Source organism: Beta vulgaris, chromosome 6, assembly GCF_026745355.1.
Source record: "Beta vulgaris subsp. vulgaris cultivar EL10 chromosome 6, EL10.2, whole genome shotgun sequence".
NCBI lineage: Eukaryota > Viridiplantae > Streptophyta > Magnoliopsida > Caryophyllales > Amaranthaceae > Beta > Beta vulgaris.
Window position 1 is genome coordinate 2,406,323 of NC_079207.1, and position 12,601 is coordinate 2,418,923.

General features: G+C 37.0%; 1 protein-coding gene across 5 annotated transcripts; it reads right to left on the reverse strand.

Annotated features, from left to right (window-relative positions):
• Positions 1-2,440: 2,440 nt before the first annotated feature.
• LOC104894958 (uncharacterized) lies at positions 2,441-9,414 on the reverse strand. Of its 5 annotated transcripts, none has more exons than XM_010681344.4 (3): positions 8,969-9,414; positions 7,538-8,030; positions 2,441-3,545 (listed from the first exon to the last, which is right to left on the reverse strand). In XM_010681344.4, exons 1-3 carry the CDS (start codon positions 9,016-9,018, stop codon positions 2,700-2,702), a joined length of 1,389 nt encoding a protein of 462 aa, XP_010679646.1. In that variant the 5' UTR covers positions 9,019-9,414; the 3' UTR covers positions 2,441-2,699. The 5 variants fall into 5 exon arrangements, with proteins under 5 accessions (XP_010679646.1, XP_010679647.1, XP_010679644.1 ...); XM_010681345.4 differs by having other exon boundaries at positions 7,538-8,025; positions 8,976-9,413; XM_010681342.4 differs by having other exon boundaries at positions 7,538-8,128; positions 8,976-9,413.
• Between the last annotated feature and the right edge of the window lie 3,187 nt (positions 9,415-12,601).

A 12,601-nucleotide genomic window follows, 5' to 3' on the forward strand; every position in this document is an offset into this window, starting at 1 on the left:
TAAAGTCCTTTTTATACCTTCACAAGATATTATTAGCACACGTGGTAAAATGGACAAAACCTGAAATATGAGATAGACTCGAAAATCACCATTTGAAATCGACCCAAGACCCCAAATGACCTAGATAAGATGGTCTCAAATTTGATTTGATCCGAAATGACCTGACTGAATCAACCCAACTTATATCGTCAATTATGATTCTCCACTATAAAGTTAACCAAATTTGTTTTTGCCATTTTTATACTCAATAATTTACTACAATATTAGCTCTTGTGTGTTATTCGTAAGCATTGACTTGATTTTTTTTGGTAACAATTCTAATTTCTAATTATATATTATTCTTGACCTGAAAAGGACCTGAAATACAGCAAAGATTAATGTCGTGTCATAAGCTTACCTTCCTTCACGAAAAATTCTCTCCCCACGAAAATCCTAAAAGCCCAACAAAAAAAATCTAACAGGCGCCGCACCGCCCCTGCAGGCTCGCTGGTCGGCCGCTCGTCCGGTCACCGGCGAGCCTGTCTTGATACTATCGATTAGGTAGAGATTAGAGTCTCTGGTTTTGGTTGTTTTGCGTTGGTTTCTTTTGTGCGTCGGTTTTGTGCGGCCTTCGGCGGTGGTTTCCGTCAGGACTCGGCCCCTCCCTCCTTGTCTGGTCATCGGTAGCCCTCTCCCCCTCTTCTTCCTCTTCTTTTTTCCCGCCCCTAGTTTTTTCTTTTTTTTTTGGCTTGGTTCCCCCTCCCCCGTCCTCTGTTCGGTGGTGTTTTGGCCACCTGAATTTGCTTTCGGGGTTGCCGCCGCCGACGGGTGGATATCCCCTCCCCTTGTTTGTGATTTCGGTAGTTAACCGTTTTAGTTCTTCCCCTCCCCTGCTCGTGATTTTAGTAGTTTAGTGTTCAGGCCTTAGTTTGTGTTCTTAGGGTGTAGTGTTGATCAGTCTGGGCTATCCATGTCGCTGTAGATTTGGTTGTACAGAAGGTTCCCATCCCCGACCCCGCTTCCGTCCTATGTCTTGTAAGCACAGTCACGTAGTTAGGTTTGTGATAGTTTTGGGCTTCCCTTCCCCCTTTCCCCAATTAGTGTCGGGCTCCCCTACCCCTTTCCCCCTTGTCAGTGTCGGGCTTCCCCTCCCCTCCCCGGTTGGAATTTCCAATTAGTTCAGTCAGGTTTTTTCATAAAAAGTGTGTTCAATCTCCGAATAAAAGGAGTGTGTTGTTATCGAGTTGTTCAAGTTGTTATCGGTGGTTGGTTGTGGCCATCGAAAAGTTTAAGTTAGTTAGGTCAAGGTTGGTGGTTCAAAGTAGTAACAGTTAAGTATGTCGGTTTTTTGCTTTATGTGCTGAGGGTCAATGTGACTCACGATGTTCGTGAGCCAGGACGAGGTGATTATAGGCTTTCATGGTTGGGATGCGTATTTACCGGTTTTGAAAACCGGCGGTGTATTCGAGGGCTCAACTTGTTTGGCTTTCTTTTTAGCTTGGCATTGACCTTCATGGTCTTTGTCTTGAAAACTTCAAATCTGCAGGCGGCACTCCAGCTGCATCTGGGGGTTTACAGCACGCCCAATTATCAGCGTTTCTCTTTCATCAAAGAGAAAACTGACATACTCTCGCTCGAGAGTAGTGAGTCACATTGGACTGTGACTCTTCATATGGTCATGAGCTCAGAATCCCAAGTGATGACAGATCATTGGGATTGCTCATTCGGCGAGACGCGACACTCGCCGTTGATTGTTCATCGTCCAACTCGTGATCGTCAATCGCTTCATCCACTACTTCCTTCAGCCATCCGAGGTCTGCATCCACCATCATCAGCACTGACCAGCGACGCACTTTCTACACGACCTTGTTTTGTTTGTATTTATTTATGTATTAGGTGGAATGTACGAGCTCTTAAAACTCCTTTAGGTTTATGTATTTGTTTTCATTTTGATTGTATTAGCATTAGGCTGTACTTTCTCTTTTAATTAATGCATGTACGATTTTCCGATGTCAAAAAAAAAAAAAAAAGGACCTGAACAGACTTGATTGTATATAGATCCCAAGCAAACTAGACTCAAATTAAATCCAATTCAACCTTCACACGACTAGAAAATAAGAATTGAAATAAGCTCCACCCAAAATGACCCCGAGTCATATACTACTAGAATAACCAGTTTGCCATCTTCTCTCCTCTTATAAAGCAAAAGATTTGAATTAACACAGGAAAACCATAATCAGCAATAGAAATTGATGTCAAATTTTTATCAATGTTCCTGTAAAAAAGAAAAAAATTTGTTCAGAAATGATTCTCATCCTTCTCCAACATTGTCTCATTTTCCACACATGCATGAACTTGCTCTCCAGACTCCACTGAACATCCAGATGGTCCTTGAAAATAAAAATAAGGAGAAAGCTAATATTATTTCCTGAATGGCAATAGCAAAATAAAGACAGCAACGTACCACAAAAGCAGCCTCAATATCAGAAAACCTCCAACATCATGTCATTTATTCCTGTACACTGATTTATTACTACACTGTTAAAACTAAAATCGTGTAAACTCTATGAAGAAATAATACTACCCTGTTCAAACTAAAATCGTGTAAACTCTATGAAGAAATAATACTGTTACAGAGGAACAAAAATAGAGATCAAACCAAAGAATAGACCAACTTAACCATCTCATGTAGTAGTACAATATGATACAAGTAACATACTCTAATCACTCCACCTGATAGGAAGTCTCCATTTTTTGTGCCAGAAGATAGACACTCGGGGCCATAATGGGAACCCGAAGTTGTAATCGAGTGGCTGGTCCACTGGACCTGCAACCTTCAGAGGCAGCCATACATATCTAGAGTCCCTCAAATCTGCCGGGTTCCATCGATCAGCCATAAATAAGAAGTAATCTGGAAGCCCCTTCAGGGGTAGAACAAATGTGCTCTGAGAAAAAAATGTTGTGTCCCTGAATATTTTATTTCCTCCTAGACATGGGTTTCCCATAGTCTCCCATGGGCCTGTAATGGACGCAGATGCATGGGCCATTGCTTCATTAGGAGCCCAGCCCGAACAGCCTGAAGTGATCATGTAGTATGTCCCTTGGTGCTTAAATATAGCCGGGGCTTCTCGGCGATGGCCAATGAGAATGGGCCTTACGGCATTTGCAATATCAAGATAATCCTTAGTGAGAGGACTGACATGGAGTTCACTGTTATCAACTGAAGAATAGAAGAGATATGCAACACCATCATCGTCCCTGAAGACCGTCATATCTCTGCTGTCAAAGCCATGAGGATTTTTGCTATAGAGGTACTCAAATGGTCCATTAGGGTAGTCACTGACAGCCACACCTACACTGGCTTTTGTGTAATTGGCATCATCTATATGCATCCACATAACATACTTTCCTGTTTTCTCATTGTAAAGAACTTTCGGTCTCTCGAGCACATTGGATTTGTGAAGGTCATGAGTCTCATCATTTTCTTCCGCTGCAAGTACAATCCCCTCATTCTTCCATGTCCACAAGTCCTTGGATGAGTAGCAACCAACTCCAATGATATCAACCTAAAAGGACATTCACTGTTAGATAAAGTTGGGCTAGATATCCCACGGAAAAAAAATATGACAAAGCCCATTTTAATAGGAATGGGTTACATATTATGTCATATATGTGGTGAATGAATGAATAATATGCTTCATATAACTTCATGATTATCAAGTAAATTTGGCCGGTTTTGACAAAAGAACGAATAGAAGTTCTAACACAGCGTGTAACCGTTACGTAACAGAAGATGTGGCAAGAAGGATTAGAGATTAATCCCACATTCTGTAACAGGATTTCACAGAACAGCTCCAAAATCTACCAAACATCTGAGCTCATATTCCATGTATCTAGCACCATGTCAAAAACAAAAATGCAATCCCTTACCTTTTCCGCTCTCATTCTTAGTAAGGGCAGATAGGTATACTAACCCTGTCAGTTATCCAATTGAGAATCTTAGGAACTAGTTCAGAATGTGCCAACAAAATTAGAACTTCACATAATTGTATTCTTTGAACACCGAATACCTCCCACACTTGGTATGCCAAAGGCCTAGACAGCTAACCTCATTTAACTACCCCTGAATCTGGATTCCTGGTAATTCCACCAGAACACAAGTAGTTCCAGGGAGTCAGAATAATAATGTCACGCGAGTTATTAGCCAAAAGCTTCATTCTCTAGCCTAACCACCATATCATATATCAAAAAAATATAACTGCAACATATATAGTTCAAACTTCAAACACAAAAGAGAACTATAGTTACAAGAACAAGACAACTAGGCAAGAAATACAAAAAGTGAAGAAACTAGTGCAGATTGAAAGCAAGAAAAGTTTGGGCACAAGGAAGGTCTTCTTAGTGATGGGCAACTAGATCCAAAGCAAATTAATATTCACTTTCACTAATAGTGCTAACTGTTAACTATCTAATGTGGCATTGCTATCAAGATTTAAATAGAAGTGTTTGACTCATTTGAAATTTCATCCTATGTACTATTCTACACCCACCTCCAATTTTTTGGAAACAAAATTGGTCTACTCGATAGGTAGATTACCCACCTCTAATACGCTTCAAGAAGTAGTGGAATCCAACTTAGCAACAATGAATCAATATATCTATTATCTATTAGATAAGGGTAATCTACCAAATGGGTAGATGTAGCTATCTCCAAGTTATTCCATCTCTCATTTTTGCTTTCTACCTCAACAATAAACTATGACAAAAGTATTTAACTCTGACATTTTCTAATCAACAGCAGAACATTTGAGGTGATGAAGTCATTTTATGGCTTAACAGTTAACAGTCAGATGAAAAATATGAGTTCAAAAGCAGCAACTGAATTTCAGAACCAACTTTTATTCTAAAACTCCACTCATATGTCTGTTACATATCATATCCTGGCAAGAGTAACGGAATGAGGAGATAAATTTAATTTTTGGCGACATGATCTACATTTATGATTACTGTTTATCATTTTGGAGGCACCGATGCCCTGTTCCCTAGTTTTTCCAAAGTTTCTACTTCTGCTTTTCCTTTCTCACCATCAATTTCACGTGATATAGCCAGAAATTCAACAACTCCCCTTACTGCTAAAAAGATAACACTGCAGGATATAAGAACAACAGAAGCAGAAGAGTGGTAACAAGATGATTCATCCACAATATTTAACATGGGATGCAAAATTAAAGGGAAGTGGATGGAAAAAAGTGTAAAAAACTACCTTCAGTGAGGCACTAATTCAATTGAACGCCGCTAAAAAACAGAACAGATATAACCCCTAACCATCGACTGTCTCCATATTAATACCTAATCCTGACTTTCATTCAATCAGCATGATATGCATGAATTTTTATTTTTCTTTAACAAGAAGAAAGAAAGGCATTTCTATTTTCTCCTTGTAACAATGAGAATTGTGCTCCATCAACTTCAACCCCCAAAACACTTCATCTGCCCTAAATTATAAGGATATGCGCAAATAAGCACCTTAATGATATGTGTTCAGAGTAGAGATGCTTATAATAGAGGTAAATATGTAGATACAAGAAAGGTTTATAAAAAGCTAAACCAATCTCATTTCTCACCCCAATCGATCACTTCATCCTCCTCAACCTTTCTTTCACTCTCTTCTAAGTCTCCTCCCTACCTTAGCTTACTCCAATTTTTCCCAACTTCTCATTGTTCTCCATCATTTGGGTTCTACAACTTGAGCCAATGTGGTCTAATGCAACTAAAAAGGTCAAATACTCAAATTTCTACAAAATAGATCATATCTCAGCCTTCTGATGGTCAGATTTGTCTAGCCCTCACATGGTGGTGATGGAGGTTTCAACTTTTTCGCTCTGTCTATTCCGTGGGTGAGTGTGCATTCTCTTAATTTTGGGCGGTGTTAATTGAGTCATCAAGAGGTGTTTGGATGGTAGAAGCTCTACATGTGGTTATATTGATTAATGAAACAGCTAAAGGGAGTTGCAGAAGTTTTGCATAAGTAGATCAGATAGGGAAGTGTAATATCCGAGGTTACGCAGGTACGACAAGTGGAGGGGTGTTGGTTGGTGTAGGATAGCATCATTCTGAAGTTGGGCGCAAGGACGTTTCGTGGTTATAGTTAGCAATGTTGGAAGGACAAGGGAGGGCGGGAGAGAGTAAGGAAGGGGAGTGTTCAGTAAAAACAAAATGCAGAATCATGCTAAGATTAACAGTAAGATAAAATGCAAAATTATGCTAATGTTGAAGACAATAGCTGAGTTAGGGGTGGTTGTAGACTTTTAGTTAAATTATTAATTAGAAGTTTGAACAGTGTCCTAACTTAGGGTGGCTTATCTTAATTTTGTTCAAAGATTGAGTGCCATGTCTAAAGCACCCTAATTTATGTTGGCATGGTTGAAAAATTGTGCTGTCTATGTAAGAATTTAGGACAGAACAAACTTAAATAATCGTCTAGACAAATATCTAGGATTGGAGGAAAGAAAAAGAGAATAGAGATTAAGGGGAAAAGTGAAAACAGGGAGTAGTCCGGAAACAGAGGAGAGAACAAGAAGAAAAAAAGAAGGGAGAAGGGAAAGCCGGTATATTTATTCAAGATTCAATTTGTCGCACAAAAGACAATAGAAGCAATTTATAGTCCAAGGCATTAACTTCCCAATCCATGTCTGATGTAATTATCCAACACATTTAAAGATCTAAACGTAGCTAAGAAACTGCCAGAATACATGAAAATCCAGAAATGAAAAGTCATCAATTCCCATCTTGTCAAAACTCTTAGAGATATGAAAGACGACAAATCATTTCAAGTACATGATTCCAACTATATACTTGTTTTAAAGTTCTCAAAAGGAGCAGGAATAGATAATGGATCAGGTTAAAATTGGACTTTTTCAAGTATACTCATATAGATAACAAGATGTTACTGAACAAGATCCACATCGCTTCATGCGTACAGCCACACTAGACCAGTTATAAGCTTGATGTTGAAATGAGCATAAATAAGCGACAATTTGTTTGGTCCAGAACATATGATTGTGGTCATAAGAAAGAGAAAGCCAACGGATCAAAGCACCTATGGTTCCATTTGTTTAGAAACACCAGTAATGGCATTTCCATGTGAAAAAGCAGGTTTCTCATGTTTTGTTGACACAAATTTCTCTACAGATAATGTCAGTATGTCTCAGTATGTCTCATAAGTTTGAGATACTTTGTCTCATAAGTTTGAGATGCTCTATGATGGAGATATATTTTCATAGGAAAGTTCACTCCATCACATGCAACATAAATTGCACGACAGATGTCCTTGGTTCACTAACCCTACTATCCAACCTTTTTATCCTTAATTATCTCATCTTTGCACCACGCTCTCATTATTGATAATTATGTCAAGTTGCTTATTATAACACATATGACGATTCTTTCCACATCATGACCACATATTTCATCAATGATTTTCAGTTTCAAAGTATTCAGTACTATATATTAGCATACAATTCATAAAAAGAGAAAATTTTCACATAAAGATACTTACTCGCGCTGCTGCATTCTTGTGAGCATGATAGGTTGGGCCGTCTTTATATTCTCCATACCAATAGTAAGTCTTCGATTTCTCATCATATAAAATGCCACCACCATGAGCTTGGATAGGATTTCCTTCGGTGTCCAACCATATTCTTCCAGGATGGTAGTAGAAGCTGTCATTTCCTCTGTTTGGATCAATAGCAGATTTTATGTCAGGAAAGAAAACATGCCGGATTTGAGAAGACTCGTCAAGGAACTCCTCAATAATAGTATTTGGCCTTTTGGGCTTCCGTTTAATAGCTCTTGGAGAACGTTTCCTTGGTGGAGGCATATGGATGTTCTCCTCATCAACCTCTTCAAGTTCACGAAAACGTTTACTAATGTGTATTTCTGAATCCAATTTAAAAGCATCCTCTTGTTGGAGAAGAGTGTAAAGCTGTAGCAAAAGTAGACACACAATGACACTACCCACAGCAACAGGTAATGAACATCTGTTCCCTGCACTGCAACGCAAAGTGGTTGGTTTCTTGTATTTGTTCCTCATCCTCAATTTCTCTTCCATATTATCCCCAAGATAATGTTGTTGTTAATAAAATACAACCTATGCAGATGCAGATGCAAGAGCAGGTCACCACCACAGTGTTCTATTATAGCATCAATGAACGCAAATACAGTTTTTTATCATTGAACTTACTCCAGAGATTAAACAGAAACTAGAAATGTGAGAGAAACAACACCTTTTCCCAATTCCAGAAGAAAATTAATGCATTTCATTTCTTACTAAACATAGCAAAACAACCCACACAATTTAATCTGGAGCAACATTAAAAATCTAAAAAATAGTATATACTTTGAAACAACATTAACCTCAACATAGTGAATTCTAACTGTTATCCTCCTCTGAATCTCTCATTTTCTTTCTCAGAAAATCAACATAACTAGTTATAAATATAAAATTGCTGGACATCTTCACTAATTGATATTTCAGGTTTAATGTTATTGTGGGAACTGCACAACAAACAAGAAAAGTGTGATAATTTCATGAGCTCACAAGATTGATGGTCACATTAAATGACAACAACCAACTGATTAACTGATCCAATGAGTAGGTTCAAATCAACTAAATCATCAACTTTATATATCAGCTTTTGGCATTACCAAAAAAAACCATCAAATATAACCTAAAGTCCTAAATTGTCAAGATATAATAAGATATTGAATCTAGCACAGAATTAATTAAGCACAAAAATTAATACCCACCATCTAAATTTTTCTCCAGATATCTATACTTATATCTAATGGATGAAATTATGGAAAATCTAAACCCCAAAAAAAATCACAATTTTAAGTTAATAAACAGCTTATACAATGCAATCACACACAATTAAGATAAAAGATTAGACTAGTATACATAAGTTAGAGCAGGATTAGAAAGACAAACCAATTACCAGACATCAGCCGAGCACTGGGTGAAGCAGAATTTGCAGACATGAATTCTTCAAATCTTCACTTTTCATCACCAATTCAAATTCACTTCAAATTTCAGCAAGTTTGAATCTTTGAACATCTTTATACAGTTAAATTTCAGTATATGAAAAAATGATTTTTGGAAGAAGAACTACAAATTAGAGGAGAGGACCAAAAGAATAAATAAAAGGAGAGGTTAAGTTGTCAGAGTTTTAATGGTGGATCTAGTCCAGGTGTGATGATGACTTGAGACCCAGAAAATGTCTTTCTTTCTTTTTCTCTTCTTTTTCTTTCTCTTGCGTTTGAAGGGTTTTCAAGTTTAGTAAAAATCATTCATTCATTTCTGCACTTTATTCAAGTATTGGACACTATTGGGTACTGTTACTGTGTTGGATCTTTGGTGAATTTTAGATTATTTTGTCCAGGTTAATCTTAGATTTTTCTTCATAAGATAACATCTTGGGAACTCTTATCCATAAGACTTCAACTACGAAATTGATTGAAAAATCTAGGAATGATCTTTTTGCAAAAGGAAAATTTCGTAAAATTACCTTTTATAATTAATTTTGGTTTAAAGATTTTCTTTCAAAAAAATTCTTTCAGAAAACTACCTTATATAACAAATTTGTTTCAATATATCACCGTCTTACCATAAATTGGGTTTGATCACTAATTAATAATTGAGTCATCGTAAATTGCTATTCTTTTCTTCCCTAGTGTTTCTCAACACCTAGGTCGATTGTCATTTATTAATTAGTATTAAATATAAATGTAACGTGGTAGTATATCGAAATGAATATGTTATATAGGGTAGTTTTTTGAAAGAAAATTTTTAAAAGGTAGTTTTATAAAAAAGTTGGTTATAAAAATTAGTTTTTTGAAATTTTTCCTTTTGCAAAAGCTAATTTAAAAAAGTTAACTTATTCTCAAATAAATAATAAAAGAATTAAAGTGAACATATTTAGCAATAAGGCTTTGTTGGGAATATTTTTAGTACACATGGGTGTACCATGCTCATGGTACGCCCAAGGTTATTTTCTCCAAATGAGCAAAATGAGCAAATGAGCAAATGAGCAAATGAGCAAATGAGCAAAATGAGCAAATGAGCAAAATAAACAAAATGAGCAGCTGAGCAAATGAGCAAGCATTTCTACTCATCTAAGAAAATGAGCAAACTTTGAATAAGCACAAATTACTCATTTAAGAAAATGAGCAAACTTGAATAAGCACAAATTAGGTAAATAAACACTGCTCCACACCACCACCACCATGAACAAACTCCTTTCTCTCTCCTCCTCCACATCTCAACCACTCCGGCGACCGTATAACAAAATAAACAATCATTAGCTTGCATAAACTGAAAAAAATCAGAAACAAAAGATTTGAAAGTAAGGTAAACAAACCATAATTCTGGACTAATCTCTCTCCTTAACCCAGAAAAATCAAAATGGTGTGTTGAACTACAATGTTGAAGCAAGGAATCGGAAGAAATGAAGTTGAAATTTACAGAACAAACACTTGAATTGAGAATCTTCTTCATCGTTTTCCTTGTTTTCATCTGTGTTCCAATCATCCCAACCTTCATCAGCTTCGAATTTTTGGTCATCTTCATCAATGGCAAAATCTAAATCTTCGAGATCTGGAAATGAAGACCAAAACCCCCGAAACGTTACGCCGAAGACGACGACGGCGACGATGAAAACGACGGTATCGTCGGAAATGAGCAGCTGCAAAAGCAGCGGCAGCATCGCCGGAAAAAATGGCAGTGAAAGCACGCGGAAGAGGAGAACACGCGAAAGAGGAAGAGGAGAGAGAGTGCGCGAAATTACGAACGTGCCCCTGAAGTTCCAATTAATCACGAAAATGCCCCTGGGTGTACCATGAGTGGACTCGGCTTTGTTCTTTTGGATGTACTTTCAGTTCAGTTTCTCTCAGTTCATTTCAGTTTCTCTCAGTCAAAAGAACGGGGGCCTAAGTAATTATTAGTATGGTTTTTCTACCCTATTAATAAACAAGTGATTTGGTATGGACAAGTGATTTTGTTCAAGAAATGTAATATTTTTTATTAGTTCTAAGAGTTGTATATACCAAACTCATAATAATATATATTTTTCATCTTTTGCAAATATATACAAGTTGAAGAGTCAAGTGGTACCTAATTTGTTTTGATGATAATTATAGATTAACAGAAGTATGGGGGTTGATAGTCATAGGATGTGTGTACTTAGGTCCAATGGTATTGGCTTTCTATCTCTCACATGGGAGATCATGGTTCAAATCTTGATGGAAGTAAAATTTCAATATTGTTGGGGGAGGGGGTTTGTTGGTTCTGTGTGAGGGCAGCCCAGAGAAAATTCATCTTACCACGAATTTTCGAAAGGGGGCTCAAAAAAAAACTATATAGGATTTATTTACAATTTCATACAACTTTTACCAAGAACTCTTGAATCCAATGATATGGCTTCTGATCTACCACATGTGTGACCAAGATTCAACTCTTGGTGGAAGGAAAATTTTCAATCCTATGAAGTGGAAAGTTGAGGTTTGTTGAGCCTCTAAATGAGTGACCTTAGACGAAGACATTCTAAATAAAGTTCTTTTTACTAAGGAGTTCCCAAGAGATGAATCCAAAAATATATATTCATATAACACATTTACACAACCAAGCACTTGACAAGATTCCTATATAGCGGTTAGCAATAGCATGCATCGTTCTTTCATCATAGTTTTGGACCTTTGGTGAGTGATTCCATAATAAATGCTTAATAATGTATGTACATTATTTTTACAAATTCTTCATTTCTCCATTGAATTTGTCCTACGGAACTTCACTGTCGTCAACCAACTATTACGTATAGTATTATATTATTCAATTGTATTTGATCATGTGTAGTTGTTGAGACATACTTCTACTAGATAACATTATTTAATTAATCAACTATATATGTGCTTGCCTTGACAAGAATATATGTCTGGTTTGGTGCTTAGTTATTGGAAGGTAAATTAAATTATCTAAATTATTGGTCAATCAAATGTGTAAAAACTGAAATTATAACTAACAAACATTAAGAATTACACAAATTTTGATCATATACGACCGCCACACTCATACTTTCGTATGTAGCTGGCTCATATATAAGTCCAGGTGAGGATTCACGTTTCTTCTTTCGCTCAAGTTTCCTTATTTCTTCTTATCAGTTATCATATTTCATTCAAACTCTCTCTCTCTCATGGTTAGTAGTGAAAACAACAAGATACAAGAACCCATAAATTTATGAAACCTTTATCTCATACATAGTAGCAACCAACAAGTTTTACAAAGATTAATGAGTAAACATAACCAATAACCCACAACTTTCTCTATCTCTTATCACTCACCGACGACACAGATCAGGCTGTCGATGGTGGGTGTGCCTTTCTCTTATGCGGGTGAGTCACGCGATTTCATACCTCAACATCTCTCTCATCATATTGCGGTGGTGTATGCTGTTGGGATGATGAACAAATTTATGAGAACAAAGGGATGAGAGAGTGGGGGGATTTTGGGGGTTTGAAAGAGGAGTAGAAAGAGGTTTATAATGACGGATTAAACCAATTACGGAGTACA